Here is a 21,557-nt window from a genome sequence, read left to right on the forward strand (position 1 = left end):
ATTTGTCTTCTTCTCCACCTCGATTCTATGTCACAAGCCATATTTATCCCCAGAAATGAAGATAAAATATTCAATTTTGACTTTGGTCAAAGAGTATTGACTTCGGTCAAGGTGAGTTGACTTTTGTTAGCTAGAAGTGTTTCTATCTTTTTTATTGTTTTTGCTTAGTTGCTTGGTGGGGACGCCCATAGAGGACTAGGATTCATCTAGGTCTATGCTTCTGCCGTATAAGCAGACATGCAAATTTCACCTTGTGAAGTTTTAGTCCAAGTTGCGGCCTGCTGGTATTGCGATAATTCTTTCTATCTTAAATGGTGCGTTGCCCTATCAGCTAGATTTAGATTTAGATGCTCGTTTGGGAGAGACCAAAATGAAATCGTTTAGACTTCACAAGCAGTTGTAGCTTGAATCAAGAGATTTGGACTACTTGTTGATTAGCCTTCTCTTTTCGTGCTAGCCTTCGTCATGGCTGAGTTTGCCCTTCACCTCTGGAGTGCCGACGGAAACTTAGTACGAAGACTTTGTATAAATGGATGCTCAAGTATGTGTGGGTGTGTGGATTTGTATGTGTAAGAGCATACTTTTATACTATGGTCTACACCCACTGTTGGGCGCTGATGACATCAGTGGGGATGTCATAGTAGCTAGTCCCTGCTATGCGTGATGGAGTTTATGGTTTTCAATCTTATGAGTGACTATCGTAAGATTGAAACTGCACTATGTTGTGTTTTTAGAGGATGAGTTTGGGAATGTTCCTGGATTCATCTAGGTATATGCTTTTGTCGTATAAGCGGACATGCAAATTTCACCTTGTGAAGTTTTCATCCAAGTTGCGGCTTGTTGGTATTGCGATAATTCTTTCTATCTTAAATGGTGTGTTGCCCTATCAGCTAGATTTAGATTTAGATGCTTGTTTGGGAGAGACTAAAATGAAATCGTTTAGACTTCACAAGCAGTTGTAGCTTGAATGAAGAGATTTGGACTACTTTTTGATTAGCCTTCTCCTTTAGTGCTAGCCTTCGTCATGGTTGAGTTTGCCCCTCACCTCCGGAGTGCCAACAGAAACTCAGTACGAAGACTTTGTATAAATGGATGCTGAAGTATGTGTGGGTGTGTGGATTTGTATGTGTGAGAGCATACTTTTATACTATAATCTACACCCACTGTTGGGCGCTGATGACGTCAGTGGGGATGCCATAATAGCTAGTCCTTGCTATGCGTGATGGAGTTTATGGTTTTCAATCTTATGAGTGACTATCGTGAGATTGAAACTGCACTATGTTGTGCTTTTAGAGGATGAGTTTGGGAATGTTCTTGGATTCATCTAGGTATATAATTAGTCGAGATAATTAGAATGCATGTATAGGCTAATATATCACAGGTGAAAATGGGCTTGGTGGTGTTTTATTTGTGTGCAAGTTCTAAGACAGTGAAAAATCCCACATTTTAATGGGATAGGGCAGCAAAAGTGGATGTCCAAATCCTAGGGGAGCCAGATGTGCAAAAAGTAGCTATTTTTAGCTTGGGCTGCCAAAGTTAGAAGGTAGATTGTTTTTACTAGTTAGGAGGCAAATTCTTGAGAAAGAAAGAAAGAAAGAAAGTTTATTAAAGTCTTCGGAAGACCGATGGGTTTATGAGGCTGTGAAAATCCTGATACGAGCTGTGGTAGTGGAGCTACTAAACGAGCGTCCATACCAATGCAAAATGCAAAATGCCAAAAATGCAAAATGGCAGTACTAAGTCCTAAATACAACATAGTGATGTCGGTGGTCGACTATATATCAATCTCAGCATCATCATCAATTTCATCATCATCCCCAGCAACAGCAAGATATCAGGATGGATGAGGCAGTGGAGGCATGAAATCGGCAATAGAGTGCTGTCGGCCACTCAGAGGTGCGGTCCTGGCACGTCTCTTGGTCGTAGCTCTACGTCTAACCAGGGCTACTGTGACCCCCGTCGGTTGGGCTCCAACTCTAAACAAGGAGGGGATGTCTCCAAGTGTGATCTGTGTGTCGACCCTCTGTCTGAGCTGTCGGGTCACGAGTTCGGGGTCACGGTCATGTCGAGGCCTCGTCTCGTTGGGGTCCATGTGATCTAGCTGAAAGAACTCCGTGATAGAGCTCTGAGAGGGATCAACCAAGGAAGAAGTCTGCTCCTGTCTCTGTGCTCGGAGTATCCTCTCGCGGTGTCTAAGTGCCTCATGAATGAAACCTGCCAAACACCGCTGGTCTGGGTAGGAGAGGAAATGGGCTAAAATCCCATAACTATCTCTGAAGAGGTAGTGGAAACGTCCTCGGATCTCATAGTACACAGGACACACCTGAAGATGAAATGCTCCTCTGTCTCAACCTCCTGTATGTCACATAGTGTGCATATGCGCCGCTCCCTGGGTAGTCGCTCTGCTTTGCCGCTCTCGATGCGAAGTCTGTGTGAAGAGACCCGGAACTGCCCAAGAGAGATCATCGAGTGGGGTTAGATGAATCTGTGTGTATCCTGGTGGGTCAATGAAACCCTCCGCTGTGATATGTAAGAAGTGAACTCTGTAGAAGCTAAGCTTCACTGGGAGTTCACTCGGTTCCAACCAGGTCCGAAAAGTGTGTAGCTGTAGTAGATCCTCATGGATAACTTGGTTGACCTCGTGTGATAAGAGGGGAGAGAACGGAGCATCCATGCTATACTGGAAGGGAGGTAGTCTATCCATGTGGAGCCCCAGTCGCTCAAACCATCTCTCTGTACGTGCATACCAGCACCTCTGGTCTCCTCCTGCTGCAAGTGCCATAGAAGAGGATAAAGCTATCCATGGTAACCTGCTACGCCCTGAGGTATAATCCCCATATTCCCTAACTCGGTACAGATATGTGATGACTTGAAATGCAGCATCTAGCTGTAAAGGGGGTGACCCAAACTCAGCCTGAATGATCTGGTGAGGAACGGATGACTTACCACGAATCATCCGTGATAGCATGAGAACATGTAGCCGCTCCACCCGGGCCCACTCTGTATCCGACAAGTCTGGCCCCCAACAAGGACTGCCGTACATCCCCGCTGGGCGAGCCAAGGAGTCCAAAAGCAACCCCTTGGTGCGTGGATCCTGAAAGTGTGAGCGGAAGCGCTGCCTCTCTAGCCTGGCCAATGAGGCATACTCTCTACTCAAGCGTGCCTGCATCGCGGGTCTCATAGTGAAGCTCGGTCCGGAGAAGATAACCCCAAGATAAGTGTATGATGAAACTATCTCAACAGATGACCCCGCAAATGTGAACTGCTCGTGACGCATGATGGCTCGAGATGTATTGAAGATCATGACCTTGGTTTTACCCAGGTTGACCTTCAAATCATGAGCCTCACAAAAGGACTGTAGTGCATCTAGGTGTCTTTGAAGCCCCTCTACTGAGGAAGACAAAAGAGCCACGTCATCTACATAGAGCAAAATTTGGATCAGCGTGCTTGCAAGAGAGCAACCTACACCCCCCTGTGTCTACATCACTGTCTCAAGCTCGTTAATGTAGAGACCAAACAAGGTAGGCAACAAAGGACACCCTTGTTTGACCCCGATGGTACTCATGATCTCGTCTATCCACCCGGATCCTACCCTAACTCTGCCAGAAACTCTCTCGTAAAGTGCCATGACAGCCCAAATGATCTCTTGGTCATAACCCAAGTCCTGTAGGTGCCGTATGAGGCGGGCTCTCGGGACTGTGTCAAATGCCTTGCGAAAATCCACAAAGCAACAATAAACTCTCTGCTTCCGTGATCTCGCCTCCTCGATGATACATCTGAGCGTCAGAATGTGGTCCATGGTTCCACGATCATGCCGGAATCCGGCCTGTCCTGCTGCTCTGAGTCCTCGACACACTGCAAGTCTGCTAACCTCGGAGTCAAGTACTGATGCATAAATCTTGGACATGACATGTCCAATCATAACGGTCCTATAGTTCTTCGGGCTCATGGGATCCACTGCCTTGTGGATGGGTGAGATAGTGTTAATGGTCCAAGTGTGTGGAAATCCCAAACAAACCGCTTCATTAAAAAGCTTTGCTAAGATCGGGGCTAGGAGGTTAATCCCATATGCAATGAACTCAGTACATAGTCCCTCATGATCCTTCGCTCGGCCATTATGAAGTTTCATTACAGCATCCTTTACCCCTCCTCTAGTGAAGAGGGTGCAGCATAAAGTGTGCGTGGCGGGTGGAGCGGGTGGTGTGAGGAAAGGCGTGAATGGTAGCCTCATGTAGTGAGCGGGTGACAAGGGCAGCACGATCCTCTAAAAGGGGTATGAAGTCAATATAAGCGAGAAGTATGTACAGACGGCCAGAGTTAGAAGGTGAATCGTGGTAGGTGGAGTAAGCCCTGAGTGGGGTGGAAGGTGCTGTGCGAATGGAGGTGGAGATGCGAAAGAAAAGGTATGTGTGATCAGCCCCTGGGAGGAGAGGTGCTACAGTGAAGTCAGCAATGTGAGATGTGAAGACAGGGGATCCCATGATGTAATCAACAACACTGGAGCCCCCCCCATGTGGAAAGCATGTGAAACCAGCTGAAACGGGCCATCTGTCAAGACCATTATAGGATAATGAGATCATGTATTCTGCCCAGCTCTAATAGGGCCTGCCCATAGGATGAAAGTGGACCTCGCCTGTCAGCCGAAACCCGTAGCATACCTGCCTCCTCAAGGTCAACATCTGCCAGTAGAGTGGAATCATCTCTGAAATCAAGAAGTGGTACCTGACGGGTCCTTGTCCTCGCGTTGAAGTCCCCCACTAGAAGGACTTCTCCGCGGCTAGAAAAGTCAACGATGGACTGATAAAGGGCAGCAAATGGGGATGTCTCATCATCACCTCGAATATCTCTGGCAAAGTGGGAGGTCTCTGGGGGGAAGCAGCAAACTGCGACAAACGGATCCTGGCTATCCATGTGTCGTATCCGGATCCAAAGAAATCTGGAATGTGTATCTCTCTGCTCTACTGAAATGATCCCGCGAAGTGTGGATCTGAAAAGGACTGCGACTCCACGTGAACCTCGAACTCCTCTTGTACCCCTCGTCTCATCTCTGTAGGCAGACTCCATGTATATCCGCTGACTATTCAGCTTTGTTGTATGGCAATTTGTTCTAGCATCTTCTCTGAGCTCTGTGAGAGCAAAACTTTATATCAAGCTATTGAATTAAAAAATAAAACCCTCAGGGGCGGGGGGGAAACGCTCATTTCTGGCCCCTAGTGTGTGTGTTTTCTTTTCCCTTTCCCCCTCTCCTAGTGTGTGTGTTATCTTTTTCCTCTTCCTGTTCGATTTTGGTTGCCAAAAGAAAATCGCTACTATTTTCCGGATAGACTAGCTAACAAAGAACAACCTTCAACACTCTTACGGAGAATTTTCCATTCTTATTTATAATTCATTTGATGTGGGCTGTGATACATGTGGGGATTGTATTGGAGCTCCTCTACATCAACAGGGGCATGTGGTGGCCTACGAAAGTAGAAAGGTTACGTGATGCTGAAAAGCACGTGCAAGAAAATTATAAAAAAGGAGTGCTGGCTGTAATTCACGCATTGACCATTTGGAACATTATCTTTTGGAGGTTGACTTCACGGTCAAGACGGTGCACCAAAGCCTTAAGTATTTCTTGACCTAGATTAAGCTTTCTGAAAAGCATACGAGATGGAAAATTTTATATCCATGTTCCATTTTCAAATTGTTTGTACACCAAGAGAGTGGCAGATGCCCTATCTCAGAGGCCCCGAGTGAATAATGTTACTATTGCTTATGATTAGGACCTAGAACAGATGTAGGTACAATATGCACAAGATCCAGACTTCAAGGAGATTTTGCAAAAGCTGCAAGTGGATGAATCAACCAGCTACTATTCCTTGAAAGATGGATATCTTATGAAAGGTGATTGTTTTGGAGCTACCAGGAATTTAAGGCTGAAATTTATCATGCTCCAGCTATGCAGGTCATAGAGGGATTGCTTCCACTTGACAAGGTTTGCAGGGATATTTCTTTTGGCCTGGTATGCGCAATGATATTCATCAGTTTGTTTTTTAATGTCTTATTTGCCAGAAAGTAAATACGAGAGGCATAATACACATGGTCTATTGACGCCTCTTCTAGTGCCCCAGGCACCTTTGGAGAGCATAGCCATGGATTTCATTTTCGATCTCCCGAGGTCGAGACAGGGAAATGATGGGATCTAGACGATCATTGATAGATTCAACAAACAAGCATATTTCATATCTATATAGAAGACCATCAAGGCTGACCATATGGCTAAAGCGTTTTTGGTTAGTTTTTAAACATCATGGTATGCCTAAGTCCATAGTTAGTGATCAAGACCCCAGAATGACTAACCCTTTCTGAAGAGCTTTATTTGATAATATGGGAACTAAGCTGGACTTTTCCTCTTCATTTCATCCCCAATCTGATGGGCAAAGTGAAATATCCAATTCCACGATATTGGATTTGTTGAAATGTTATGTGGCTGACTAGAAGGCTGAGTAGGAAAGGTTTCTTCCCTTGGTAGAGTTTGCATACAACAATACAGTCCACAGCTCCATGGGAAAGGAACCTTTCGAGGTACTTTCTGGGAAGGTAATTCTACCATCCATCTTGAGGACAAAAGATGAAATTTTTGTTGCTGATCAACATGTCTGAGACTTGGATACAGCCTTTGTGCAGGTTCGGACAGATACAACAAGCTGTGGTAGTGGAGCTACTAAACGAGATCCATACCAATGCAAAATGCAAAAATGCAGAATGGCAGTACTAAGTCCTAAGTACAACATAGTCATGTCGATGGTCGACTATATATCAATCTCAGCATCGTCATCAATATCATCATCATCATCGGCAGCAGCAAGATATCAGGATGGATGAGGCAGTGGAGGCATGAAGTCGGCAATAGAGTGGTGTCGGCCACTCAGAGGTGCGGTCTTGGCATGTCTCTTGGTCGTAGCTCTGCGTCCTGACCAGGGCTACTGTGGCCCCCATCGGTCAGGCTCCGACGCTAAACAAGGAGGAGATGTCCCCAAGTGTGATCTGTGTGTTGACCCTCTGTCTGAGCTATCGGGTCACAGGTTCCGGGTCACGGTCATGTCGAGGCCTCGTCTTGTGGGGGTCCATGTGATCTAGCTGAAAGAACTCCGTGATAGAGCTCTGAGAGGGATCAGCCGAGGACGAAGTTTGCTCCTGTCTCCGTGCTCGGAGTATCCTCTCGTGGTGTCTTAGTGCCTCATGAATGAAACCTGCCAAACACTGTTGGTCTGGGTAGGAGAGGAAACGGGCCAAAATCCCATAACTATCCGTGAAGAGGTAGTGGAAACGCCCTTGAATCTCATAGTACACAGGACACTTGAAGATGAAATGCTCCTCTGTCTCAACCTCCTGCATGTCACACAGTGTGCATATGTGCCTCTCCCTAGGTAGTCGCTCTGCTCTGCCGCTCTCGATGCGAAGTCTGTGTAAAGAGACTTGGAACTGCCCAAGAGAGATCCTCAGCGAGTGGGGTAGGTGAATGTGCGTGCATCCTGGTGGGTCAATGAAACCCTCCGCTGTGATATGTAAGAAGTGATCTCTGTAGAAGCTAAGCTTCATTGGGAGAGTTCACTCGGTCCCAATGAGGTCCGAAATGTGTGTAGCTGTAGTAGATCCTCATGGATAACCTGGTTGATCTCGTGTGATAGGAGGGGAGAAAACGAAGCATCCATGCTGTACTGGAAGGGAGCTAGTCTATCCATATGGAGCCCCAGTCGCTCAAACCATCTCTCTGTACGTGCATACCAGCACCTCTAGTCTCCTCTTGCTGCAAGTGCCATAGAAGAGGATAGAGCTATCCATGGTAGCCTGCTACGCCCCGAGGTATAATCCCCATATTCCCTAACTTGGTACAGATATGTGATGACCTAAAATGCAGCATCTAGTTGTAAAGGGGGTGACCCAAACTCAGCCTGAATGATCTGGTGAGGAACGGATGACTTATCACGAATCATCCATGATAACATGAGAACCTGTAGCCGCTCCACACGGGCCCACTTTGTATCCGACAAGTCTGGCCCCCAACAAGGGCTGCCATACATCCCTGCTGAACGAACCAAGGAGTAAAAAAGCAAGCCCTTGGTGCGTGGATCCTGAAAGTGTGAGCGGAAGCACTGCCTCTCTAGTCTGGCCAATGAAGCATACCCTCTACTCAAGCGTGCTTGCATCGTGGGTCTCATAGTGAAGCTGCGTCCAGAGAAGATAACCCCAAGATAACGTGTATGATGAAACTATCTTAATAGATGACGCCTCAAATGTGAACTGCTCCTGACGCACGATGGCTCGAGATGTATTTCAAAGATTGACCTTCAAATCATGAGACTCACAAAAGCATTGTAGTGTGTCTCGGTGTCTTTGAAGCCCCTCTGCTGAGGAAGACAAGAGAGCCACGTCATCTGCGTAGAGCAATATCTGGATCAGCGTGCCTGCAAGAGAGGACTTACTAAGGTGGACATCGGCTCAATGCCAATCTTTCGTGCCCACTTCATCATGAGGGAGACTTCCACCCCGAACAACTCCGCACACTTCTAGAGTGGCTAGTAGTATGCCTGATCAACCTTTGCCTCAAGCGGCAATCTGATAACTCCTACCGCCAAACCACACATCGGCTTCTCTTGCATGAAGCTTAGCTGAAAAATCACCTCCGCACTATGGGCGTGCCAAAGGTCCAGTCCTTGTGGCCGCATCCACTCGTCCATCATGCGTGAAATTTGATCTCCCATAATAGCATCAAACACCACTGGGGACCACTTCTCCAATCCTGTAGATGCGAATTGGAATCTCCAAACTGGGTGTGTTTGGGAGCCCACTATGTTGATCGACCCCCTTTCCGGGGTTGCAAGATCACAAGCGTTACCTCCAGGGATAGAGGGTAAGAGTCCGGAATCTCTAGATAATTCCAGGGTCCCAATCTCCAGAATTCCCGCGGTAAGGGATGCCCAGGTTGGAGATTGGGAACTGTTGATTGGGAGGACGAGCCCCTTTCCTCTGGCTCCCTCCCTGAATGGACTAGATGCTGCGGTGAGGAAGCGGAAGGAGACATCGTCTTACCCTTGCCTGCTGGCAGGGGTGTTGAGGGGAGGGGTGGGAGGCTGAAGAACCCGCTGAGGATGTGGAGAGTGGGGTAGAGGGGGAGGGGTGAGGAAGGGAGGTGGAGGGAGGGGGGCGGGTGGTGAGGGTGATCATAGCTGGAGGGGCGAGGGGTGGGGGGAGGGGACGGGGGGAATCCAAGAGGGAGGCGGGGAAGTGGAGAGGAAGCGGGATCTGGAGGGGGAGGGGGGTGGGGGGAGTAGGGGTGACCACATGTCCCTCTTGCTGATTAGGCTCACCGGGGCTCTTGATTCGCTCCTCCTTACCCGTCGCAACTTTCCTCATCGTAGCGTCAGGAGCTCCTGGGGCTTGCTGCTAATGCAAGGGTGAGTGCGGACGCTGAATCTCCATCACAGGAGGATCCTCTGGCTGTTGGGCTGTGGTCCCTTCCGCATGGGGAGGTGAATCTCCACGTAAGGGCTCTTGCTGCTGCTCCTCCTCAGGTGCCTCTCGAAAAGTCCCCTCTCTCTCTCTCTCTCTGTGTCTAGCCCTCTGCCTGCGACGCTTGTGGGCCTGTTTGCTTGGTTTCTTTTTCTTTTTAACCTGGGTCCAGTTCCCTTCTGAGGGGGTCACCCAGGGGGTCTGAGACTCCTACTGCTCCTTTCTGGGGGGTGCTGGGCTCTGGCTTGCTGACTCTACCTGCTCGTGGGGGTGGGGGGGAGGGGCTCGGCCTTGGCCACGGGGGCAATCTTTGGCTAGGTGACCCATTTGTCTGCAACGAAGACACTGACTTGGTAACCCATAAATTTCCACTCGCTGGCGAAGTGTGCCCTTTTCGAGGGTCTCAAGGAGGATCAACTCTAGGATGGACTCTGGGTTCTCAACCACCAATCTGATCTTTGACCCCGTCCTCTGCTACCACTGAAGCGGCCGAATTTGGCGGAGACTCTAGCACGGTGCCAAATGCCCGACCAATGGAGGGGAGGATGGGTCTATACTCCTTCGGGACCCTGGGAAGTTGAGGGTAACTGGAAGATGGGGAATATGGTGTGTCGTGTCCATGTCCTCCGCTGTAAAGCCATGGTACCAAGGAAAGAGGTACACCAAATGCGGGCCAAGGAGGATGGGGCTCTGCTCCACAAGTGTCAAGGCAGTAATAGGGAAGCTCAACTGGATGAGGAAGACACCTCTTCCATAGATAGTGACCTCCTGAATGTGGTCACCCTCCAGTGCCAAGCTCGCCTGGATCCACTCTCGCACCTGTCGCTTTGTGGGTGTGAGGCCCACAAATTTTGCCCACAATCACTTTGTCGTGGAGGGACTGAACTGCATGCTGCACATGTTGCCTGTTGGAGAAAGGATAACCTTGACGGCTTTGGGATTCGAAGGTGCTGCCATTTGAGCCCTTCTGGCTAGACAAGTGTCACCACCAAGCTTACTTTCTCTGAGGCGTAGGCCAATTAACCCAAAGCTGCTCGGGAAGAAAAGGAGGGGTGGAAAAAGGGGAAAGGAAGAAAGCTTAGAAGACGGTCAAGAAATAAGGGTGGCAGGCAGGAAATGGCACATGAAGGGAGGAAGAAACGAAGGGTGGGGGGAGACAAGGCGGCCGGGGAGGAGAAGAGAGTATGGAGCAGAGGTGAAGGGGGTAGAGGTGGGAAGGAAGCATGGTGGAGGGCAGCGAATGGAGAAGGAGCGGAGGTCATGGAAAGAGGCGCGGCGGTGGAGGAGGAGGCACGGATGGGGGTGGAGAGCAGCCGGGGGAGAAGCGGGGGAGGAGCGGGGGGTGGAGGAGGAGGTGTGGGGGGGCAGGAAGGGGCGAAGGAGGCGTGGGGGGCGGGCGAGGAGGAGGTGCAGGGGGGGGCGACCGGAGGAGTTGCGGGGGCGGGGGGCGGGCAAGGAGCGGTGTGGGAGGCGGAGGCAGTCTGAAGGGGAGGCGGACGCGGGCTGGAGGGGAGGGGAGCGGAGGCAGGCTGGAGGAGCAGCTTCGGGAGTAGGGGCAGTTCAAAACATTCTAACTTTCAGCTATATATTTTTCTTGCTTGTTCTGTGTTCTATGTAAATGTGCAACTAGCATAAGCTTAAAGACAAGTAAATGGTAGCTTGCGTTTGACGTGTGATGTGTACTAAAACTTTGACTACATGTAGGGTCTATATGATGAAGCAGAAAAGTACTTTTCTCGAGCTTTGGAGGAGGCCAAGTTGGGATTTGGAAATGAGGATCCTCATGTTGCATCAAGCTACAATAATCTGGTAAGGGATATAAATGCGGACTCTGGTCGGACTCTGGTCAAATGCTTCGATAGTCCAATTTCTAGAGCTTAGTTGGATGCAAGGGATATGTATGGGGTGGCGGCTTTATCAGCCTATTGGCCACACCATACTTGGTGGGTTACAGTAGTGAAGTGGGCTTAAAAGGGAGGCCTTTAGAGTTTATTAAACATGCAATTGGGTGCAAGGGATATGTATGGGGTGGTGGCTTTATCAGCCTATTGGCCACACCATACTTGGTGGGTTACAGTAGTGAAGTGGGCTTAAAAAGGAGGCCTTTAGAGTTTATTAAACATGCATTTGTCTGCAGACTGCCATCAAAGACTCTTATTAATGATTGCCATCTAAGACACAAATGCAAGAAAGGAGGTTATCAATGTCATGTGTTGTTCTAGCCTATGAAGGGAGAGAAAGGATCAATAGAGTTTCAGCTCTCTGTTATAGGCATCCCTAAAGCACTTTAGACATAAGTAGGGCTGATGCAATCTGATTGAAGTTTAACAAGTTGGTCACAATGAAGGAACAGAGTGCACAATGTGGCCTCATGAAATTGCATGTCCATGGTATCTTTGCAGCTTGGAGCTATACACATTTGCTCACCTGCCTTGAATGTGTAGTTTGATAAAGCCAGCCCCACCTCAGCTGTCTTTAGCACAGAACCCTTTTATAGATGTAAGGCCAGCTTTTTGTTAGGATTTGTTGAAGTCAACTATTCAGTGCCTCTTGGGAGCTTTGGTGAGATAATGGAATTTTTAGGTGTTTTTCCATCGCACGTCATATTTGCATTGAGATGCTTTTCTTGGAAGCTCTCAAAGTGCACAATCTTTTTACTATTGGTCTTAGCCTTATGATTTTTCTAATATCTAGGTAAAGCTTGCTGCCTGGTGAGTGGGCTATTTTTCTTTGTTTATGGATCTGTATGTTGAAATGATTTATTATTGTCCTTGAGAGAATTTTCAAGGTTTGTCCAACAGCCAGAATATGATTGTGGCAGCTCAAACATCCTCTCGATTTACAAACAATCAATATTTTTATAGAAAGAGTCCCTTTATATCCCCCAGATACGAACTAATAATTTGCTGAGCAGACTTCAACATACTAACAACTAACTCTGTTTCACCAAGAAGGTTAAAAAACAGTTTTCTTTTTTAAAAGGGGAATATGATACCATACCTCTAATTGTCAACACTACATTTTCCAAGAGTTTTTCTCCAAGCTTCAAAATTTCCTTGAGGTAGTGCCAACAAGCGTAAGCCAATTGCCGAAAGTTGTACATTGAGAAAGAAAGAAAGAACGTTTATTAAAAGTCTTCGCAAGACTAAAGGGTCTATTAGACGAAAGAACATGATACAATGAACTGAATGGGTGGAGCCTCTACAATGAACTGAATGGGTGGAGCCTCTACAGGCGCGTCACACCCAAGGCAAATATAGCATTATTGACATGAGTAAATTAAAATATCTTTGAGCCCATGGAGAGGATGGAAAACTGTGGCGTGGCATTATTGCAATGATCCTTAAGGGGCTAGCGGAGGGGTCAAGCCCAGGGAGGGGGGAGGGTGTATAAGGCCATGGTGGCATGAAACTTGTGATAGAGCGTTGGCGACAGTCGGTATGTGTGTTCCATTGTGGTCTCCTTGCTATGGCCCTGCATTGCACAAGTGCCACTCTCACCCCCATCGGCTGTGCCTCTGATCTGGTGAGCATGGAGGGAAGGCCCCAAGCTTGATCTATGCCTAAAATCCTTGGCGGGCCCGTCGTGTTGCTTGCTCTGATCCTTGGCTTGCTCTTCATGTAGTAATCCTTTGGCTTTAGAAGCATTGCTAGATGGAACACAGTTAAGAAAACACACAAGCAGTAGTTAAAAAAGAAAATTCCAAGGAAGAAGAGCATGGCAATGCGACTTTTCAAAAAACATCGACAAAGGAAAGTGAAGTTGCCACATCATTCAAAGTCTCTACCTTCTTCAAAAAAGCCTTGTTATCAATTTTTTAATCTCCCTCTTCCTCTCCAAGATTTCCCCTCTTTCTCTTCAAGGTTCCAAGGTTCCCAACCTTTCCAATTTACTAGCCTAGTCGATTTCAAAAGAAAGAACCATTTCGTGGGAGATTGAAATCGAGGAGATCCAGATTTGCTGAATCTACGTCGGAGAGTGGATTGAGGAATCCAATTGTGCATCAAGAGAAGAGCGAGCTGATTTCCAATATGAAATGAGATAAATCTCTTTTTGCTAAATTGAAGTGTAAATTCTTAGCAAAAAAAGTATGGTACTTAGAACATACTATATCCCGAGAAGGGATTTGTATGAATCCTGAAAAGGTAATCTTCTATTAAGTATGAAAGGAACACCTAGAGCAAAGCTCAAAGGGGAATTACATCATGCAATCATGAAGAAACATAAGCCAAATAGGGCAAAATCAAACTCCCATAAGAGAGCTAGGGAATATCCAAGGTTGAGGCTGAAAATGCCACCTCAATCTTGTGGGCGATTATGAGAAGAACAGCGAGTGGCTGCATTCTTTGAAGAAGACAATTCTCCTAGGGGCTGCTATACTCCGCCAAATGGCCATTAAGGTGTGTGTCATATCTGTCCTTATATTGGCAATCTATGTGCCTATGGACTTGGGAGCCATCTAAAGCCTCTGTCCATCTAGATCTCTAAATATGCCATGCTCCCATGCTCGCCAAAATCTCCCAAGAAGTGTCTACACAGGCATGCGGTGGTCTATATAGATAGCCAAGAGTGTCATGCAGTGAACATGAATCAACCTAGTGTTGTCGGACCGAAAGAGCCCATGAAGGGTCATGTCTCTTGTAACCACCTGAGGTGTAGACAGAGAGAGCCATAGGTCATGAAGGAGGGAGAATGCGTAAAACTACTCAATAGTCTAGGGATTCCTTTCTTGTAGTCCCATAAGCAATGCTAGATAGACTCTTTCATAGAAAAGGCAATGAGTACATGTGGAATCCGTCCCAAACTTGGATCTCCACTGATTCATTGCAATCCCTCCATGAATAGATAGCCATAAGAAATAGTGATCTTCCTATTCCTGAGGGATTTCAAAAGTCTCTTCCAAAATGAAAATCCTCCCGATGTGAAGCTTTGGTGGGCCTTCCTCCTTCGAGGCTAATTTCCTGGCATACGGACCGTGTATCAAAAGAAGGGAAGCTCTCCTCTTGGTACTCTATATCAATCCATTCCCATTCTTCAAGTTTCCACAGTAAGAATTTTATTGGGACACCTCAAATAGAGCCAAATCCGCCATGAATCCAAGGGAATGTGATCCGGGCTCTCGGGTCTAGCTACCATCTTGAAGCCATGAATCTTTCAGGATATCAGCCGTACCCTTGAAGCTGGCCTAACCTTTTAGGATAGCAGTCTTAAAGGGGGAGGAGGGAGCCCAAAGATTGGCTGAGGTGAAGATCCATCTGGTATTATGCATCCAATCTCCACCCGAGGAAAGAGAGCATTATTGTATACTCTGAATGCAAAATCTTTCCATGGTTCATGTTTTGACAAAATTCCTCTAAACCACCATCTTACATAATAATGCTTTGCTCTGCTGGTCTGGGTCTTTTGTGTTGAGGCCTCCTTCCTTCGTGGGGAGAATCAAAGTCTCCCAACCCACCCTGGCTCTGATGTCAATCGAACCATCTATTTAGCTGAGTGATGCTATCTCTAGAATGGCAGTAGAGAAACCATGCTGTGGCCATCAAGACTTAGTTGACCACCACCACCCTAGAAGCAAGGTCAAGTTTGGCTGAGCTCTAGAAAAGGAGCTTTCTCTTGATACTCCCCAACATTGAGGCAAATTGCTATTGCGGAGAGAAGCCCACACCACCCTAGCAGCTCAAGCACTTGTTAGATACACCCCTCTAGATCCAATTGAAGCCAAAATCAGCCCCCCAGGCTAGGGGTGTGCTCATCATCGACCCAAACGCCATTGCAATACAAAAAATCCAAGGCTGCCCTAAAATATGTGAGGGTCTCTGTAGTGGCATCCGGAAAAACAACAATATCATGAGCCAGCTCACTATCCAAGAGTTCCTCACTTTATCTAAGGAGAAGTCTCAGCCCAATGATGTCCACATGGGATGTCAAATAACTGCTCATTGCTTCAGCCACGAAATACAATAATGGGGTGCGAGGGCATCCTAGGCAAATTGATCTAGAAATCTGAAATCTCTCTCCCCTTTCTATATCAGGTAAACACCTGGTTGTGAGCTGATGTGTAAAAGGAAGAAACCCCTCTTATGCATGCATCTGAAAATTCAAAGCGTGTCATAGTAGCTTCCAAAAAACTCCAATGCACTCTTATCATATGCCTTTTTGAAATCCAAGATAGAATGTCAAGGCATTGGCCACTTGCATAGCCCAATTGAAGCTTCCCAAAAAGAGAGAATATTATTAAAACTGCTTCTAAGCCCATCTGCGTATGGTGAATACAATATAGAAGAATGGGATGCAAATGAAAATTGATAGTTTTGGCCAGAATCTTGTAAATGATTCCCAACAAAGTGATGGGTCTCCATTGTGAGATGAAATTTCTGCACTCTCCTTTGGGATAAGATGGATGAGACCCTCTGTAAGTGAATCGGGCATAGTACCAAAGTCCCAAAACGCCTTGTAGGGTTGAGGTAACGTGGTCCCCAATCATGTCCCAAAAAACAATAAAAAAGGAAGGTGTCAACCTATCTGAGCCCGGGCATCTATCCTTGTGAAGGGCAAGAAGTGCAGTCCTGAATTCGGGATTGTTCAAACGGGCATCAAGTAAATGCCATATGTGGTCTCACTAATACCCGACTACTCTACCAAACTGTATGTTTGGCATCATCCCTGGCAAGTGAGTCAGGATCTGCTGAAATAAGGGATGCATAAAATTCTATAGCGATCCGCATGACAACATCAGGATCTATCTGCAAATGCCCGTCAGTTAATAAGCTGAGATACACTCTCTTTACCATGTCACGGGCCAAGAGTAGATAAAAAGTGTTTATTGACTCTTCCTCCCATTTGAATCCAGAAGGATTCTGAGTGCGTAGTCTGCATATGAGCCCTTGCTGCAGCAAGGCACTCATGAATCCAAGCATCTATAGGTCTTTTCTGCTCTTCCCTCTATAGGGTTGCCAAGTGTCAATGGAGGCTCCTCTCCTGCCTGAGAATCTTACGTCTCTAGGTATTAGCAATGGTATGATAATCAATAACATTAGACAAGGCTGCTAGAACATATGAGGGGATGACACTCCCCCCCTGCAAATGCAAAACCCAAATATGCAAAGCTTCCTTTGTGAGACCCTCCTCTAGATATGATGCATCTGGAATCCTTATACTGGCAGAGCGGCGCCTCTCATGAGGCTCGAAAACTACAAGAACCATTGGAGAATGATCAGAGCTTGTAATCCCTAGTGCAATACATACCGAGCCTCCTCTATCAAGTGTCCAATCATTAACATAAATCTGTTTATTTGTGCATGGAAGGACATCTTTTGGGTTTCTTGTTCGACCAAGAGAACTAGAGTGAACGTGGTAAAGTGTGGAAGGCATCATCTGTCCGAGCATCTCTGCCACTCTACTGAAAGAGAGACATCCCAAGTTGCTTCCCAACGACCTTCTTTGCCTCCCTTTTTGTCTGAAGGCAACTCCACCATGTTGAAGTCACCTCCAATAATCCGAGACTCTACAATGGGGGCTCAAGAGAGAAGTTCCTTCTAGAAAAGGACACGGTCCCATCTATTGTTGAGGCATAGAGCTTGAGAAGCCAATGTCCACCAATCAGCAAAATAATCCACTATGCTCTAAAGGGAATAATAATGCCGTGTCTGACCATAAGGGGGAGGAAAGAATTTGATACTGAAATGCATGTTTCCCCTGGGTGCCCAAAGCAGAAGACAAAAAAATAATGACGTGAAAGTAATTAATTGACTTTGAAATCTTTGGCATCCAGTTTGTATTCCCAAAGAAAAAGTATATCAATGGGGCCACCAGTGATACCTGGATGGAGCTGATCGTGGATCAGTTGTCAACAACGATGATGAGGCACACCACTGAGGCCCTAAATGCTCCAGCTAACAATCCTCATTGGCAGCAGGAAGTAGGATGGATCACCTCACCCAACCCAATGGCAAAAACAAACCCCTCTAGGGTGGAAGGTGTCCTGCCATAAGCATGAGCGAGGGGAGGGAAGTACATAGAGGAGATAGCCCTAGGAGACCCCCCGTCGATAGGAAATCCAATAACTAGGTCTGCAAAGGTGGAGAGCACGAACACCTCCTCACCAAAGTCTGCCAAGGCAGAGAAAGAATTTTTGTATGATCCCTGCACTAGAAGAAGGTGAAGAGACAAAAGTCACCCCCTCCCCTTGATCAAGGCAGCCTGAAAAAAGCGGACCAAGAAGGGGGTTGCTCAAATGAAGGGCCATGATCTCGTTGAAGATCTGCATAAGAACCATCAATGGTCCTATCCAAGACTGAATTTTGAATAACTGAAGGCCCGATAGGGGCAGGGTCCGTGTTGGTGGTGGGGGAACCACTCTAACTAGAACGCAGCCAGGGATTGGAATTCAACCTGAGGCAGGTACCGGACGAAGGCGGTGCCGAAGATACACTCTATCAAGGAAGAGAAGGGGCTGCATCAGAATCTTTTTCGTGTCTGTTCTTCTTTTTTGGTAGTCTCTAGCAAAATGCCCAAAGATTCTACAAATCTGACATTGATCCTGCCTGCTCGTGATTTCGAGACTCTGTCGAAAAAGAGAGCCATTCGGGAGCTGAAGCATGATGTGCTCATAAAAAATGTTAAGGTCAGAGACAATGACCCTAACTCTAGGAACTCCGTCTGATCTAATTGCCTATGTCATTGGAGAGGGAAAACTAGGGAGAGGGGGGGGGGGATCTCAATGACGATCACTCCGAAGGTAGCTCCAATCGTGGCAAGGAGCCTATGGTATACCTAGGGCAAAGCTGGAAATTTGATGAGAAGAGAGGTCATCTTCTTGTCCCTCTCAATTGGGTCAAATCCAAGAGAGAAAGGTGTGGGGAAACTCTTCCTGGAACCGAGCACTAAAGGGTTAGCCTTGAGCACTGTGCTTGCAGCTCCAGAGTATCAAATGCCACCTGAAAGAAACCTCATCTGAAAAGTCGAATATCGGTGAGGGTCTAGGAGAGGTCTGAATGCAAGGCTGCAAGCATCTGTGATCTGGAAGGGTGGGACCCATGGATGCGTTTGAAGAGTGTGGTGGAGCTCTCAATCTCCACGTCCTTTTGTAACTGCAGTAGCTCCTTTTTTGAGAAAATACATCTTCTCGCAGCCAGCGGAAGTGGGCGAGGATTGATTATATGGGTTGCCATTTGTCATCAAGGATGGAAGGCCGATTCAAACTGATGAAAGATCTGTTTGTTGTTTGGAGAGGGTTGAGGGCAAGGGATAGAGCTGGAATTCTAAGGGAAAGGAAGGGGAGGGAGGTGAGAGAGTGGAGAGACTGGGAACATAAGGGAATTCTAAGGGGGTAGAGCTGAAAAGGAGAGGCTGATAACCTTATGGAGTTCTAAGGGTGTAGAGGCTAGGGGAATATGAGTGGAAGGAGAGGCTAGGAGAGAAGGAGTGGGCTTGTTTGACTGGCTGCGCTGAATCTGGAAATGCCTGGAGCACCTGAAAATATGCAGGTGCTATAACTCGCGATAGGCCTGCTATTCACCGGAAAAGGAAGCTGAATGGACCGCAAGTTTGAAGCTTGATAAAGCTATTGAAGGCACATTGAATGGAGCTGATGGGACCTCGGAGTTGAAGCTGGATGGATCTGAAGAAGGTGCAGTCGATGGAACTTCCAAGAGGCACGCTTTTTAGGCTGCTGTTGTAACAATTTCGAAGGCTCCCAATCTGAAACTGCTGAAGATAAAGCTTGGAGCCAAATGTGCCTGCTTGAATACCGGTTTTTGAGGCTATTGACTGCACAAAGATGGAGCAGAAGGTTGCAGCAACCACGACCTAGAAGAAGCGTTCCTGGAGGAAGTATTGCTATTTGCAGCTGTTCTTGGAGGTGGAACAAGGCACAATTGAGGAGCATCAATGATGCTGTGATTTCTGGGCCCTAAATCACAGCAAGTAACCCAATTTGAGGCTGAAGGTAGTGGCTAGCCAGAAGGAGGGAGGAAGAGAGGCAGATCTGAAGCGGATGGGAGCTAGGGAAACTAAGGAAGCAGGGAGAAGGGCTGTATGATGGGGAGCTGCTGGCTGGTTTTCCCCTCCCTTGATTTGCTATGTGGGGGGTAAGGGCCATATTTGAATGTCCACATTCTACAAACCTAGAAGAATTACATATATTCTTAGATTTGTCTGGATTTTATAGGAGGTTCATCAAATAATATGCTAAGATAGCTGTTCTGATGGCAAACTAGCTTAAGGGGAAAGGAAGTACCTTCATATGAGATAAAGCTCAAAGAAAGAGTTTTGAAAAGTTAAAAGTAGCTATAGCTGCACCTCTTGTCTTAAAGGCAGTGGATTCCAATGAACCATTCGTGGTTGAAGAGGTTCCAGTGCTTGTATTGTTGGGGCGGTACTTTTACAAAAGGGTCGACCAATAGCTTTTGAAAGAAAAAAGTTACACCTCGCTTAATGAAATCACTCCACACGTGAGAAGGAACTGTATGCAATCAGCCAGAGCTTAAAGGGAAAAAACTAGGTATATTGATAAATGCAAGCATTTGATATCCAATTGACATATCGGAAGGGAAAATTTATTGTGATAGCAGATTCGTAAGTTGGATGCCAATGTTTAATGAATATATTTTTACTCAATTCCAAAATGATTTTCTAGAGTCCTTAAAAGGAAAATATGAGTTTGATTCTTACTTTTTTGAAATATGAAAAGTAATTATGAGGAGGGATCCAATAGGTTGAGGAGCTTTCATTGAGAAGTCACATGGACAAAGACTCAAGTGGAAAAATTATAGTATTAAAAATGGCTACCTGTTCTATAAAGCTAGATTATGTGTCCCGAATAATAATGACATTTGGCGCCAAATTCTTTTTGAGTGTCATGATCGTCCTAGTGCATGACACTTAAGATTTAGAAGATGCATACACTTAATTCTTTTCGCCTTGAATAGATAAGGGCATCCAAGATTATGTTTTTAAGTGCCAAAAATGCTAGGTCAATAAACCGAACGTCTTAAGGTAGGCCGCAATGTCAATCAGTCATTGAGGATACGTTTTATTCATATGTAAGTAAAAGGCAAACTAAGTGGGAACAATATTTGCCCATATTATAATTTGGATATAATAGTGCCAAACATTCAACAATAGGTTTTAGTCCATTCATAATGATGGATGGATTTCAACCTGGAGTCCCAATTATGATGGGACTCGAAAAGGAGAAGATTCAAGGAACCAAATTTTTTGAATCAAATGCTTAAACTAGCTAAAGCTTCATTAGAAATTCTCAAGATAGAAAGCTGGAGTTCGAAGAAAATGAGAAAGTCTATCTTAGAAACTTAAGGACGGGTAAATGTCCAAATTTATCTCCTAGTTATTGTGACCTTTCCTAATACTTTGAGAAATGGCTTACAAATCAGCCTTACTAGAAGGGTGTAGAGTACATCCTAGTTTTCTTGTATGTAGGCTTAAAAGAAAATTAGGAGATGAGGACAATCTCATTAGAAATCAAATCCTAGTTGAACTCATTGAACCTGCATCTTTACCACATGAACCAGGAAAAAATTTGGGAGACAATAAAAAAGGTTAAGACATACAATGTATAAAGAATGTTCCGTTAAGTGGAAGGATAGGCTTGAAGAGAGTTCAACATGGGAAAGGATAAGTAATCTCTAAGGAGGTGTTTCAATTTTGTTTTCGTGGGCATAAACCATTCTTAAGGAGAAGTGAATGTTGGGTTAGCCATAATCGTGGAAGCCTATGGTTTGGTTATGGTCCACTAAGGAGACTTAACAACATCAACCAAGGAGGGATGTTAATATAAAGAGCTATGGTCTAGAGTTAATCCCCTAGAACTAGGCATTAACTATGGGGTACACATGAAAGGGTAAAAGGACTACTTGAATGGCAAGAAGCATGACACCCAATAAAGTCTCCAAATGGAGGTGTTGGATTCATGGGACGATTTTGGAAGAAGAGCTCATGATGGAAGAAGGCCGAGAGAGCAAAAGGCCCTCACGGGAGACATAAATCATTCAGCAAGGAGCTCATAGTAGGATTTGTGGCTGGGAGGTATACTAAAAGGAGTG

At 46.2% G+C, this 21,557-nt stretch overlaps 1 protein-coding gene across 1 annotated transcript in view; it reads left to right on the top strand.

Annotated features, from left to right (window-relative positions):
- Positions 1-21,557, top strand: part of LOC147889059 (Tetratricopeptide repeat (TPR)-like superfamily protein) — a 247,182-nt gene that overhangs the window by 7,032 nt on the left and 218,593 nt on the right. The window contains exon 4 of the mRNA XM_087392741.1: positions 11,200-11,304. Coding sequence (XP_087248867.1) covers positions 11,200-11,304 — 105 coding nt within the window. The remainder of the gene's footprint in view (positions 1-11,199; positions 11,305-21,557) is intronic.

Source organism: Dipteris shenzhenensis, chromosome 21 (genome assembly GCF_047967505.1).
Source record: "Dipteris shenzhenensis isolate YYH24624 ecotype China chromosome 21, Dip_SZ_1.0, whole genome shotgun sequence".
Classification (NCBI taxonomy): domain Eukaryota; kingdom Viridiplantae; phylum Streptophyta; class Polypodiopsida; order Gleicheniales; family Dipteridaceae; genus Dipteris; species Dipteris shenzhenensis.